This window comes from Giraffa tippelskirchi, chromosome 11 (assembly GCF_054371585.1).
Source record: "Giraffa tippelskirchi isolate mGirTip1 chromosome 11, T2T-mGirTip1v1.2.pri, whole genome shotgun sequence".
In the NCBI taxonomy this organism is placed as follows: domain Eukaryota; kingdom Metazoa; phylum Chordata; class Mammalia; order Artiodactyla; family Giraffidae; genus Giraffa; species Giraffa tippelskirchi.
Genome location: NC_137285.1, coordinates 102,031,629 through 102,046,864, shown reverse-complemented (window position 1 = coordinate 102,046,864; position 15,236 = coordinate 102,031,629). Strand labels below are relative to the sequence as shown.

Below are 15,236 nucleotides of genomic sequence, written 5' to 3'. Positions count from 1 at the left end.
TATCCATATGTGACTACTGGAAAAATCATAGCTTTAATTATATGGACCTTTGTTGGCAAAGTGATGTCTCTGCTTTTAAATACACTTTCTGGGTTTGTCATAGCTTTTTTCCCAAGAAGCAAGCATTTAATTCAGTAGTTCAAACTAATACAGTAGTTTAAGCTAAATAATAATTTTGTCCAAGTTCTCCTTTATCAAGATATTGGGATTGCAAAATTGAGACCAGATTGAAGACAAGCTCTGCTGACATCCTCTTCTCTTTCCTGGAGGTCCAATGTGAGGGCTCAGGTTAAAGCATCTTCACCTTTCTCATCTGAAGACAGCTTGAACACCTGCTGAGGAGGGACTGTCCTTGGCGAGGACATGTTGACTTTGGGCTGTACAAACATGCAGTGGGAGGGCTGTGCTAGAGTAGGGCATGCATGGGAACTAGACAGGCCTACCTGGGAGGCAGATTCAGAGCCAGGAAACAGGACTGGTGTGCTAGTTCAAAGGGAAGGTGGCTTTGAGAGCTCTGTGTCCAACCAGAACTGTGGGTTTAGCCCAAATGTTCCTCAACAGATAAATGGATAAGCAAATTGTAGTATGTCTGTACAATGGAGTAGTATTCAGCTATGAAAAGGAATCAAATTGTGATACATGCTACAATGTGATGAACCTCAAAAACATGCTAAATGAAAGAAATCAGGACTTTCCTGGTCATCCGGTGGTTAAGAATCCACCTACCAATGCAGGGGACACAGGTTTGATTCCTGGTCTAGGAAGATACCACATGCAGCTAAGCCTGTGTACCACAACTACGGAAGCCCGCAGGCTCTAGAGACTGTGCTCCACAAGAGAAACCACTGCAATGAGAAGGCCGTGCACCACAACTAGACGGTAGCCCCCATCTGCTGCAACTAGAGAAAGTCCAGACATGGCAATGAAGACCCAACACAGCCAAAAATTTTAAAAAAAGAAAGAAACCAGTCACAAAAGTCATACATGATTCCATTCCTATGAAATGCCCAGAACAGTGAATCTATAGAGACAGAAAGGATGTCAGTGGGTGCCAGGGATTGGGAGGAGGGAGTGTGTGTATGGGGTTTCCTTTGGGAGTTATGGAAATGCTTTGGAACTGGACACAGGTAGTGGTTGCCCAACACTGTGAATGTACTAAATTCTTCACTTTACTTTGTGTGTGTGTGGTGTTTTTTATTTTTTTAATTTTTATTTTATATTGAGGTATAGTTGGTTAACAATGTTGTGTTAGTTTCAGGTGTACAGCAAAGTAATTCAGTTACACATAAACATGTATCTATTCTTTTTCCAATTCTTTTCCCATTTAAGTTATTACAGAATGTTGAGCAGAGTTCCCTGTGCTATACAGCAGGTCTTTGTTGGTTATCTATTTTAAATATAGTGTGTATATGTCAGTCCCAAACTCCCAATTTATCCCTTCCCCCCTCCAGCTTTCCCCAATTGTTCACTTTAAAATGATTAATTTTGTTATATGAATTTCATATAGATAAGAAATTACAGGCAAACAGAAAAGAGATTGTAGGCTTATTTCTAGGGGATCTGGGTAAATTCTGCTGGTTGTCTTTCTCATCATCCTGAACTGTTTCATGAAGCTGCCCACGTATACGTGTAGATGTTTACCAGGCTGTCCCTCTACACAAATCCAAGGGACACCATTGCCATGGTGGTCCATGCAGACGGAGCATACTGGGCTTGTGTTCACCATAGTGTGCTGCTGGGCCTCTGGCCGAGAGAGGGGTATGGTGGAAGTTCCAGGCCAGCTTCCTCCATCCGTGTCTTTGGCTCCCATAGTCATCATGGGATTCATTTCCCTCCCCCTTGCTGCCAACCAAGGGGACTGACCACTGATTATAAAGAATTAGTGGACAGAAAGACAGTCTCCCTTCTCTGTGGTATCGATCTCCATCCCAGTTGTCCTTCCTGTCTCCCAGCACCACACTCATTGCCAGCGCTCTTGAGATCTAGGGCAAGGGAGGGGGAGAGGACCCTAGGCGATGACAGAAGAGACCCAGAGTCATTACTTTAATGGAGTCATTGGCTGTGCTTCCACATCTTCTTATCAATGTCATTAGGATTAATTGGATCGTGTGTGCTCCCTCTTCTCTCTCTCCTTCCTCATCACAGATGACTCTTCTCATGGTTCTGTTACCCTAGGTATGAGAAGTCTCCAGGCATGGGGACCCATAGGCAGTGGTAGCGATGTGCAGGGGCTTCTGGTCTCCCAGAGCTGGCTACAGAGCCCTCCTCCTTCTGGATGCCGGCTTCCCTGCCCTCAGGGCACTGAGTCGGAGAGGATCATTAAAGGCTTCTAGCCTTCTGTCTGGTGGTGTCTCCCTAGAGAGCTAAGAAATCCCGTGTCCTGCTCCCATCAGCCAGAGCAAAATTTAGGGACCATAGTTCTGAAGAGTCTTACTTTATCCCCTGATGCAGAATTCTTAAGCCTCAGGAAATTCTTCGCCCTGGTCCTAGACTCCTGTCCCATCCAACCCAGTTCTCATAGACCAGAGATTTGTGATACAATCTTGTCAGGGCTGTGCGGTAACCTGTATACCATGGTAGGGGGGCAGTAGAGGCAGGGATCACCATGTGCCAGAGGCCTTGGACCCTCTGCCAGTGGCCTCATGGGGAAGGGTCTGTAAGTAAGGGTGGGGGTCTCCTTGGTTCTTGTCACTGTCTTCCTAGAGATGGCCTCTCTGAGACTGCAAGGTAAGAGGGGAATTTTCTGAGTTCTGGGCAAACTCTTGTGTTCTGCCACTGACTTCCTCGGGCAACCTGATAAGCCAGTCACGTGCTTTCCTTCTGAGAAGACTCCATGGTGGGAACTTTCCCATGCAGGAAAGGTCCTTGGTGTGTTTGTTAACTGCCAATTCAGACTTCAAGGGGGTTAGAAATATAGGAGTATGTGGCAGCTAAGAATGGCACCCTTTGTGTACTGCACTGTGGGCACTTGCCTGGCCTGATGGTCTTTACAAGGTCGAATGGACTCTGGGATCTGTGAATTGGACACTGGGTGAATGTTCCCCTCTAGCAGGCTGGCTCTGCTTTCTGTCTGGGAGAATGCCTGGGAGACGCCATCTGCTCTGCCTCTCTAGAGGGCTCGGGGTCAGGCCTCATAGGGGTAAGAGGGGAGAGTTAGTCTCTGTGGCAGGATACTGGAGTGAAAGGAGCCCAGGAGGGGGCCTCAAACCTCTTTTCATTTATTTGGCTGCACTGGGTCTTAGTTGCAGCACGCGAGATCTTGTTGAATCATGCGGGGCGCCATGGTTGTGGCAAGTGGGCTTTGTTGCTCTGTGACATGGGATCTTAGTTCCCTGACCAGGGACTGAACCCACATCCCCTGCATTGCAAGTGGGATTCTTAACCACTGGACCACTGGGGAAGTCCCCTGAAATCTCTTAGAGCCATGCCTGGGCCACTGTCTAGCCATCTGACCTTGGACATGTTATTATCCTTTTTTGGGCTGTTAGTTGGCTCTGGCTACTGTAACAGAGTACCTGGCTTAGAACAACAGAAATGTGTTGTTTCACAGAGCTGAGAACTAGAGGTTTGAAATCAAGGTGTCAGCAAAACCATGTGCCTTTTGAAACCCTGGAGAGTGTCCCTCCTTGCCTCTTTTAGCTTATGGTATCTCTGGACATTCCTTGGCCTTTATAACACAGCTGCAACCTTCACATGGCATTCCACCTGTCTCTTTACATCATCTTCCCTCTGTGTGTGTCTGTCCCTGTGTCCAAAGGTCCCCCTTTTGAGAGGACACCTGTCTTATCAGATGAGGACCCACCCTAATGACCTCATTTGAACTTGAACACTGCTGTAAAGGCTCATTTCCAAATAAGGTCACCAAATAAGGTCCTAATAACACCTGCTGGGAGTTAGAAGTTGAATATAGCTTTTTGAGAGGTCATGGTTCAACCTGGAAGAGATGGGAATACCAGACCATCTGACCTGTCTCTTGAGAAAGCTGTATGCAGGTCAGGAAGCAACAGTTAGAACTGGACATGGAACAACAGACTGGTTCCAAATAGGAAAAGGGGTATGTCAAGGCTGTATATTGTCACCCTGCTTATTTAACTTATATGCAGAGAACATCATGAGAAATGCTGGGCTGGAAGAATCACAAGCTGGAATCAGGATTGCCAGGAGAAATATCAATAACCTCAGATATGCGGATGACACCACCCTTATGGCAGAAAGTGAAGAAGAACTAAAGAGCCTCTTGATGAAGGTGAAAGAGGAGAGTAAAAAAGTTGGCTTAAAGCTCAACGTTCAGAAAACTAAGATCATGACATCTGGTCCCATCACTTCATGGGAAATAGATGGGGAAACAGCACCAGGCTTTATTTTTTTGGGCTCCAAAATCACTGCAGATGGTGATTGCAGCCATGAAATTAAAAGACGCTTACTCCTTGGAAGGAAGGTTATGGCCAACCTAGATAGCATATTTAAAAGCAGAGACATTACTTTGCCAACAAAAGTCCGTCTAGTCAAGGCTATGGTTTTTCCAGTGGTCATGTATGGATATGAGAGTTGGATGGTGAAGAAAGCTGAGCGCCGCAGAATTGATGCTTTTGAACTGTGGTGTTGGAGAGGACTCTTGAGAGTCCCTTGGACTGTAAGGAGATCCAATCAATCCATCCTAGAAGAGATCAATCCTGGGTACTCATTGGAAGGACTGATGTTGAAGCTGAAACTCCAATACTTTGGCCACCTCATGCGAAGAGTTGACTCATTGGAAAAGACCCTAATGCTGGGTAGGATTGGGGGTGGGAGGAGAAGAGGATGACAGAGGATGAGATGGTTGGATGGCATCACCAACTCGATGGACATGGGTTTGGGTAGACTCTGGGAGTTGGTGATGGACAGAGAGGCCTGGAGTGCTTCAATTCATGGGGTTGCAAAGAGTTGGACGCGACTGAGCGACTGAACTGAACTGACTGAGTTCAACCTGAAATATGGAACTTGGCCTGTTTAACCTGTGTAATGAAGGTTGAAGTAGACACCTGTACCATGGACCTTTGTTGATCCTTTACCACTCACCAGAAACATGCCTGCATTTTTGCCAATGTAAACAAAGGAAAGTATAAATTCCCAAACAGGGAGAAAGAAAGGGTTTGCGTCAGTCATCGTCAAATTGTTAAGATTTTCCTGTCGAGCAGGTTAACATGGCAGCATTTTGGTCCTGCCCCCAGAGAGTCTGATCCGGGAGGACTGGCTGTGTTTTTACAAGCTTCCTGTAATTCTGATGTCAATGGTCCTTGGGCCTCAGTTTAAGATATTTCACCTTTCATGATACATATGTATATCAAAACATCATCATACACCTTAAATATGTACAATTTTAATTTGTCAATTACACCTCAATAAACTTGGGGGAAGATAAATACTGCTTTGCCTCTTTTTTTTTTTTTTTAAATAAACTTTATTAATTTTTGGCTGCCCTGGGTCTTCACTGCTATGCTTGGGCCGGTCTGATTGTGGTCAGTGGGAGCTACTCCTCATTGCTGTAGGCAGGCTTCTCATTGCAGTGTCTTCTCTTCTCGTAGAGCATGGGCTCCAGGTTGCAAGTTTCAGTAGTTGTGGCCCACGGACTTAGTCACCTGGTAGCATGTGGGATCCTCCTGGGCCAGGGATTGAACCCGTGTCCCCTGCATTGGCAGGCAGATTCTTAACCACTGGACCACCAGGGAGGCCCTCTGCTTTGCTTTTTGTTCCAGACTCAGGTATGGCCCTCTCTTAAGAGGTAGAATGTAGATGCTGGGCTAGAGGGCTGGAGGAAGAGCTGTCTGAACTTGACCCTCAGCAGTTTGGATCCACTGTCAGGGGCTTTAGTTATGGTCCTACACCGAGAGCCCAAGGCAGGGGAGGCTCCCCAATTTGCATGCCGCCCAGGCTCTTCTGTCAGGTCCCAGGGAGAGAGTCATGGCTGTGTGAAGGAGGCAGGGGCTGGAGGGAACGGTAGGGAAAACAGCCATCACCTCCAGGCCTGTGACAAACGCCATTTATTGTCACCGAGAGGAATCAGGCACGTTTTGCAGTCCCAGATATTGTTTCTTAATTGGTGAGACGGGGCTGATTTATTTGTTAATTAACAGATGGAGGCGCATGCAGTAATGTGGTTTGGTGTATTTGTAATTGACAGTGGTGGGTTTCTGGAGGAGCGCCTGAGGATGCAGGAACTGTCTGAAGAAGGGGCTGGGATAACCGATGTGATGGGAAGACGAGCCATCCTGGATAGGGGACCTGAGGCTACACCTGTTCCCCCAGGTATACTCCACACTCCTCCCCTGACCAGGAAATCAGTGTCTCTTCTGCTTGGAAAACTTGTTTGGTTGAGTGGAAAAACCAAAGGTATTATTTATTAAAAATTCAGGTTTTCCTTCTTTCTTCTATTATTTCTTTATTCTCTTCTTCTAAAATATTGAATGTCTACAGGCTGGGCACTGTGTTAGGTGCTGGGGGGCCAGCAGAGAACCCCATACACACAGTCCTTGCTTTCAGAGATCAATGGCCCTCTTCCATGAAGTGGGGTAACCCTAAAAGGGCTTTTTTTAAAAAAAACTGAGATATAATCGACATTTAATGTTTGTGTAGTTTAAGGTGAACAATGTGTTGTTTTGATACATTTATATTTGCAGTATGATTGCTGCCAAAGCGTATCTTTATCAAGTCACATATTTCTCATTTCCTTTTTGTGTTAAGAACTGTTAAGATTTAGTCTGTTAGCATTTTTAAAATTTATGATACAGTATGATAGACTAAAGTCACTATGCTGTGCATTAGATCCCTAGAACTAATTTATCTACTGGTTGTCGGGTATACCCTTCAGCAGCATCTCCCCCGTTTTCTCGCCCCCAGCACCATTCTACTCTCTGTTTTTATAAGTTCAGCTTTTTTAGATTCCACATGTAAATGATATCATATAGTATTTGTTTTCCTCTGTCCGACTTCTCTCACTTAGCATAATGCCTTCAAGTTCAAGCCATTTTGTTGCAAATGGCAGGATTTCTTTCTTTCATGTGGCTGAATAATATTCTATTTTATGTATGTATATACATGCATATATATTAAATATGTGTATGTGTATATCTCACATCTTTATCCATTCAGCCACCGACAGATACTTATGTTGTTTCTATGCCTTGGCTGATATAAATAATGCTGCAGTGAATATGGGTGTGCAGATGTTTCTTTGAGATACTGATTTCAATTACATTGGAAATAGACCCAGAAACAGGATTGCTGGATCATGCAGTAGTTCAACTTTTAGTTTTCTGAGGGACTGCCATACTGCTTTCCATAATGGTTGCACCTATTTCCATCCTACCTACAGTGCACAAGGGTTCCCTTTACCCCACAACCTGGCCAACACTTATCTTTTTGATATGAGTCATCCTGACAGATGTGAGGATATCTCATTGTGGTTTTGATTTGTGTTTCCCTGATGATTTGTGTTGTTGAAAACCTTCATATACCTGTTGGCCATTTGTATGTCTTTGGAAAAAAATGTCCCTTCTGGTCCTTTGCTTGCATGGTGGCTCTGTTTACCCTGTTCCTTCATGCTTAGTGTGAAGAAAACAAGGATCCATGACTGCAGACCACTTTGTAGCCACTCAGCTCTAATGCAGACGCAGCCACGCTGAACGATTGGTAGGCGCCTCCCCTGATTGAACAGATCTTGTTGGGGAGAGTGAATCACCCCCATTTCAATTCCAGTATAGCAGGTGGTCTTTCCCTTGAGGAGCTCACACAGGGGCAGAAGCCTGGGCTTGCCTGCACTGAGGGGAATTTGCAAGCCCCTAACTTGGGATGCCAGCATCCTGGACTTGCCTTATACCCACATCTATGCCTTTTAATTCCAGGTACCAGGCTTTTCCAAGGGATCCTTTCCTTTTGATGCATAGTGCAAATTCTCTTTAAGATGCTGACCAGTCAATGGTCATGTCTGGGCTGAATATCTGAAGTTAGCCAGTGCCTACAAATTTCGTAATTTGAACTGTTAGTGGTTTTCCTATTACATTGTGTCTTAGCACATTTAATCCTCATAGCAAGCTTATGAGATAAGTACTCTTATCACTCTCATTTTACAGATGAGAAAACAGAGATGGGAAGGAATGATGTTTTCCTGGGAGATGAAGGTCCCTGGGCTGGTGAAGGGCAGAGCTAAGCTCTGGTTCTGTAGCTGGTGATTTTTTAAAAGAAGTCATTTTATTTACTTGTTTAAATGAGATTTTATTTAAATAAATTTAATAATAATAAATTTTATTTTTAAATTATATTATTAAAGTAATTATTACATTGTATTATTAAAAATAATAAAATTTCTCCCTAGGTTAGATGGAGATAGCAGTAGTGCCTGTCTCATTTATTTAAATAAAATAAATTTAATACTTGTCTCATTTATATAAATAAATAAAATTTATTTATTTTTGGCTGTTCTGGGTCTTCATCACTGCAGGCTAGGCTTTTCTCTAGTTGTGGAGAATGCAGGCTACTCTCTAGTTGTGGTGTGTGGACTTCTCATTCCAGTGGCTTCTCTTGTTGAGGAGCATGGGCTCTAGGCACTTGGGCTCAGTAGTCATGGTGCACAAGCTTAGTTGCTCCATAGCATGTGGAATCTTGCTGGACCAGGGATCGAACCTGTGTCTCCCACTTTGGCAGGTAGATTCTTTACCACTGAGCCACCAGTGAAGCCCTAGAGCTGATGTTTTTAACTATCTTCCCCTCCCAGGACAGTGTAAGCCTTGCCTATGGCCAGATCCATGGCTATACCCAAACCTAATCTACCTTCTCTCTCTCATTTTCCTCATATGCTCACACCTGGATGGAAATCAGGACATAGCTGGGCTTGAAGTCATATACCCTGCAGTGGGATGCTGATTTGTCTTTCCATGACTGTTTGTCCTGTCCACTCTACATTGCCATTCCCTCTTCTGTACGTATGGAGGAGCAAGTGAACAGCGTCTTCAAATATGCTGAAAGAAGAATGGTAGCCTCTAGTAAAAAAGCAGTTGTAGGCAGGCAGCATAATGGCTGCAGGCTTAGGCTCTGGAGCCTACCTGTCTGTGTCACAGGCCTTCTCTGCCACGGACAAGCTGTGGGACCTTGGGCAACTCACCTCTTCAGGCCTTGATTTCCCCCTAGGCTAAATGGAGATAGCAGTAGTATCTGTCTCATGTAGTTATTGAGGCGATGGAGTTAGATAAGGCATATAAAGTGCTTATTGCAGCTGCGGGTAGAATAAGCAGTGAATGAATAGTGGTGATGATGATGCTGATGAAGATCATAAGAATGGACATAATGAAGATGATGTTGATGAAGAAGGTGGAAGAGGAGAAGGGGTCAAGTCTCATGTGAAAGACTTTATAAATGTCCTCGCCACCAACTTTGGGGAGAATATGCTCATCTCTCTGGCCCAGAAGAGGAAGCACTCCTTAGCAGATGTAGAAAAAGAGGAGCAATTTCAAAGTGTTCCCCTCGTGGGGGTCAGCGTGTCCACATACATGCGCACTGGCCCTCTGCTCTGGAAGCATCTTGACAGAGAGCCACGCGAAGTCGCAGTGCCGGCTTCCAACTCCTTCTATTCAACCCTGCAGATCTCTTTGCTTCAATCTATGAAAACAGATGGTATAAGCAATTAGAAAGCCAAACAGCTTTGCTAAGATCCAAGAAGGTAACTGTTCCTGCCAGGCATTCATAATAGCTACCATTGTGTCCCAATTAGGTGTCAGGTCCTCTGCAAAACAGTCAGAGTGATCCTGTTAAAGGATAAATCAGACCATGTCTGTTTGCTGCTCCAGAGGGATCTCCATTTCACTAAAACATAAAAAAGAGCCAAAACCTTACAGTGGCCCCTAAAATCCTATGGAATCTGACCTCCTTCCCTCTCGGACCTCTTGTTACTCTTCTCCCCCACTCTCTGCTCCAGCCATACTGACCTTCTTTGTACTGTAGATACAAGAGGTTCCCTCTCACCTCAGGGCCTTTGCACCATCTGTTTTCTCTTCCTGGAGTGCTGTCCTCCACACACCCCCTTGGCTTAGTCCCTCACTCCTTTCAGTCATTGTCCAAAGATTCCCATCTCTGTCAGGGCTACCCTGACCATTTTAATTTAAATTGTAAATCCTTCCCCATGCCCTTACTTTGTTCTTTTTCCTTAGAAACTCTTGCCTTCTAATATAATGAATGTTGTTCAGTCGCTCAGTTGTGTCTGATTCTTTGCGACCCCATGGACTGCAGCATGCCAGGCTTCCCTGTCTACAATCTCCTGGCGTTCGCTCAAACTCATGTCCATCGAGTCAGTGATGTCATCCAACCATCTCATCCTCTGTCATCCCCTTCTCCCCCTGCCCTCCATCTTTCCCAGCATCAGGGTCTTTTTCAATGAGTCGGCTCTTCGCATCAGCTGACCAAAGTATTGGAGCCTCAGTGTCAGCATCATTCCTTCCAATGAATATTTAGGGTTGATTTCCTTTGTCTAATTATTATGTTTTGCCTGATTCCCCAATTAGAATGCAAACTCTATGAAGGCAGGAATTTTTTTAAAAATTATTTATTTTTGTCTATACTGGGTCTTTGTTGCTGCTTGCAGCCTTTCTCTAGTTGTGGCGAGTTGGGGCTACTCTTCATTGCAGTGGCTTCTCTTGTTGCAGAGTATGGGCTCTAGAGCAGGGGCTCAGTAGCTGAGGCACAGGGGCTTAGTTGCCCTGCAGCATGTGGAATCTTCCTGGATCAGGGTTCGAATCTGTGTCCTCTGCATTGGCAGGCAGATTCTTATCCACTGTACCACCAGGGAAGCCCAGAGCAGGAATTTTTATGTTTTGTTTATTGAGGCCATCCCAGTGCTTGGGCCAGCATCTGGCACACAGCAGGAGCTCAATAAACATGTGTTGATGGTTAGGTAAGTGCTTTAAGTGTATTCTCTTAATATGTAATAAACCTACAGAGTCGGTAGTATTATTATCCCCACCTTATCCTTCAGTTAAGGAAACAGAGGTCCAGAGAGATTAAGCAACTTTCAAGGCCACACAACCAAACAATGGTAGAGGTGATTTTGGAACAATATTATTTTAGAACTGATGCTACAGTCACTTATGCCATGCTGCTTCTTCCATCCAACTTTCCAGCCTCTCTCTCTCTCTCTCTTTCTCTGTCTGTCTTCCTCTCTCTTTCTGGCAAGATCTAGTTTGTGCCAGGCACCATGATGGGCTTGTGGATCCAGAGAATAAATAGCACATAACTGAATGACCAAGGGCTGCACAGGTCTCCAGGGACTACATTCAGATTTATAGGAAAGGAAGCTGGTTTTAAGCAGGAAAATTTGAGCCGATTCTCTCTGTGATCTGGCTTCAAGTACTGTTAATCTGTTTTCACCTTGTCTGTGTACAGCAATATCCACAAAGCTCTGCCCACAAATCTCTACATAGAAAGGTAGAAGTCTCATTTGAATATTGTATTTGGTGCCCGACACGGTATTGGTCCCCTGAAAGCTCTTGGTAGAAATTATAGGAGGTGGGGGATGCCCTAAGCAGGAGTTTGTCATTAGGTTGCTGCTTTAGTTAAAGATTGCCCTGGCTGCAAGTCACAATGGAGAAAGAAAATCAAATTGTTCTTCTCCTTATATGAAATCCCAAAGGCTAAAGGTTAGGTTTTTTTTAAAGTCTGGATCATTGAAGTGTCCATAGAAGAAAGTAATTGAACTTGGTTTCTTGGTATGAGAGGCAAGTTTTGTGAAATTCTTTCCTACCAATGAAATGTCCACACAACTTCATTTGTTATTATTATTTCTAGGAATAATAGTGAACATTTGTTGTGCATTAACACTGTGGCAAGTCTGTGCTAAGGGGTTTTACATCTATTGTTTAATGATCACAAGAGCCACCCCACCCCCACCCCCATAGGTAAGTATTAGCTCCATTTCACATAAAAGGAAATAAACTCCGAGAGATTAGTAATAGAGCAGGTTCAATCTAGCCCAGTGCTTGGGATATAGTGGATGGTCAAACGTTAGGCCCCTCCTTGGCTAATCTTCTCAATAGAACACTGTGGTTGTAGAAGGCTTGAACTTTCCTAGACGCACCTGGAGTCCATTAGTGTTTGCTGCCTACACCACCTCTTGGGTTAATGAGTTTTACAAGCCGACAACCAGCTGTGCCAAGCAGTAGTTCTTCCTTTCATTTGTTTTAAACTACCTATTTCAGGCTTCAAGTGGTGCCTCTGTAGATCCAGTGATTCAGAAGTTGATGAGCCCATTCATGCTCGTCTCTGATAGCCTTTAATCTTGCAGCCATTTATTGTGCACCTGCTAAGTGCCAGGCATTGTGCTACTCTCTGTTCATCCAAAGAAGAAATCTTCCCTGACCTGAAGGGGCTCTGACTTAAAAGACTTTGATTACTGGACACTGTAAGATAGAGGAAATTGACTTTGGAACAGTGAGCAAAGGCTCTACACTGAGCACGTGGGTTGCACACTGTGAAACTCCAGGTGGTGCCATCCGCATCGGATACAGTTGTACACTGTGGACTTGTGCAGTGCACGACCTGTACAATGGCACTCAGCAATCTTGTGGCTGCTGAGGGTGGGGAGCAGGGGTGGTAATCACAATAAGTTACTAACATTTTCTTTAAAATTCTATTTCCTTATCCGCAATATGGTAATCCCACTCCCTTCCTCACAGAGTCACCTTGAGGATTAAACGAGATCATGCATGCTAAGTGAAGATTACAGGATCCGGCACACAGGGGCTGCTGAGTAAATAGCAGCCACTAACATCTTGTCTTTTCAGGGTCAAGAGTGTGCTTTGCTGTGGAGTGAGCTCTAAATGGGGCTGATCTTATCTGAGAAGGCTCAGGCCCATGGTCCTACCTGAGAACATGCGTGTGTTTTATTGAGGCCTTGGCTCTAATCGATAGGAATAGTGTTCTTGACTGCTGGTGAAAGCTTGTGTGTTAGTCGCTCAGTTGTGTCTGACTTGTTGTGACCCCATGGACTGTATAGCCTGCCAGGCTCCTCTGTCCATGGGATTCTCCAGGCAAGAATACTGGAGTGAGTTGCCATTTCCTTCTCCAGGGGATCTTCCCGACCCAGGGATTGAACCCGGGCCTTCTGCACTGCAGGCAGATTCTTTACCATCTGAACCACCAGGGAAGCCCTCTGAAAGCTTAGAAACCTCCTCTGAGAGCTGAAGGGTGACATTGCTGTGCAGAATCCTCCCAGATCTTTCTTGCAAAGCTTAGACAAACTGATAATAAAATTATTATTATTGCTTTCACTTAATAAATTTTTGACATTGGAAGTTTACTAAAATCTCTGAATACCCTCCTTAGATCTGGGTGATTTGCACCAAGTTTTTGTAATTCTTGGGGCTTCCCTGTTGGCTCAAATGGTAAATAATCTGCCTGCCATGCAGGAGACCCGGATTCTATCCAGGGTTGGGAAGGTTCCTTGGAGAAGGAAATGGCAACCCATTCCAGTATTCTTGCCTGGAGAATCCCATGGACAGAGGAGCTTGGAGGGCTACAATCCATAGAGTTGCAGAGTTGGACATGACTGAGAGGCTAACACTTTGTAATTCTTCCTAAGGTGGAGGCCAGGAAGCTTCATTGTCAGCCTCCCATGCAGCTGAGGCCTGGGTCACGATTGAGGTTGGGTTGACCAGAGTGGTCCCCAAAGAATAAGCAGCAAGTGGAGGTGGGAGGTGGTAGTGGTCAGGAGGTGGAGTTGGTTTTTGGGATGGCCCAGGAGTAGACTCGTTTGGGTCTCTGACCCTGAGGGTGGCAGTGGCAGAGCATCTGGCATTTAGTCCTGAGCTGATGGAGGCCTCACAGACCACCCACCATGATCCTGTCTGCATGGCCTTAGATGCCAGGTCTGCATTGCTAGGAGCTCTGGGTCCACTAATAGTATTAATATGCATTAATAAATAGGTTTTTAATAGAAAGGTGTGTGTGTGTATGTGTGAGAACTAGCCAAAGTGGGTTGGGTTCTTTACACCTAAGGAGGCTGACGGATACTGTAGGAATGGTCATGGTAATGTTCATGTTAGGATAGCTATAAACCTCTCTGCATCCCCTTTGGCAGAAGTGATGGAGGATTCTAGAATGCATGGAGCTCCCAGGAAGTGTTCCCACCCTTCTCTCCTCTCCATGCCCCAGCCCCACCACCTTGCACTGGCTTAGTCTCTGGACCCTTCCTATGCCTTTCATCCTCCTTTATGCCAATCACAAGAGAAGCCCCGTCACCCCCGGGCCCTGCCTTCCATTAGGCGGTGCATGTCTCTTTTTCTGACTTGTCTGGCCCCTCCCAGCCTTCACTCTTGCCCTGTACAACACACGGCCAGCCGTCAGCAACCCCCACTTTCTTCAGTCTCTTCTTTCTGCAGTCCCTGGTTTGTCTTTGCTGCTTTCAGGCTATTCTCAGTCCCCTCTCTGAGCACCCCCAGCTTTGAAATACGTCATCAGGAGTCTCTGTGGGTGCCTAACAACTCTGGGTGACTTGTTCTCGTCCCTTTAAGATTTCAGCTTCTGGCTCAAGGTCACTCTCTCCAATACGACCTTCTCAAAATTCTTGCTGGTTTCAGTATCCATGATCTTTCCAGTACTTTGACCTCTTAGTTCTTTGACTTCCTCCAATGTTCTCCATCCTACCCACTACCACCCTCTCCATGGCCACACCCTAAACTTTGTTATTGGAGACCACTGCCACCACTCCAGGATGTACATGATAAGGATCCCCCCTTATTCTTCTAGCTCCTAAGCTCTAGTACCCTGACTCTAACAATCCTTCCCCTTCTGGGAACCCACAGTCCGTTGATCCAAATGCCCTTCTCAGATCCTCCCTTTTATCCATGTTCAGCTTAAATTCCCCTATCCTTCATGATCATCCCTCCTCTGTTCACCCTGTCTTTGCATTCTAGGAGCAAAACCCCAGCTCAGATGAACCCTGACTCTCTGTTGACTTTGAGCTTACACATGGGCAGCTCAACACTGCTGGAGAAAAATGCACTCTTACCTGATTTTATTCCACATTCATGAACCAAATGCCCTGAGTTCTGCCTGACAACCCTATCGTGTTTCCCCACCAGTCACTCCCCCATCACTGTCTCTCCCTTTTTCCCTCCTCAAAGCTGCAGCACCTCCTCCCCTCTCAGCTGATGACTTAACCTCCTACATCTACCACCACATCTACCCACCTGGGCACCTGTGCCCATGTTTACACC

The 15,236-nt window shown here is 45.3% G+C and overlaps 1 protein-coding gene across 2 annotated transcripts in view; it reads left to right on the top strand.

Annotated features, from left to right (window-relative positions):
- The window catches only part of BUD13 (BUD13 spliceosome associated protein), a 310,128-nt gene that overhangs the window by 279,283 nt on the left and 15,609 nt on the right, over positions 1-15,236 (top strand). Inside the window, exon 11 of one of the 2 annotated variants that reach the window (XM_081546416.1) lies at positions 6,161-6,401. The exons of the other annotated variant lie outside the window; for it this stretch is intronic. Within the exon in view, the coding sequence (XP_081402542.1) occupies positions 6,161-6,186 (26 nt within the window). The 3' untranslated portion in view covers positions 6,187-6,401. Of the gene's footprint in view, positions 1-6,160; positions 6,402-15,236 lie in introns of those variants that run through there. 2 annotated transcript variants of the gene reach the window in all.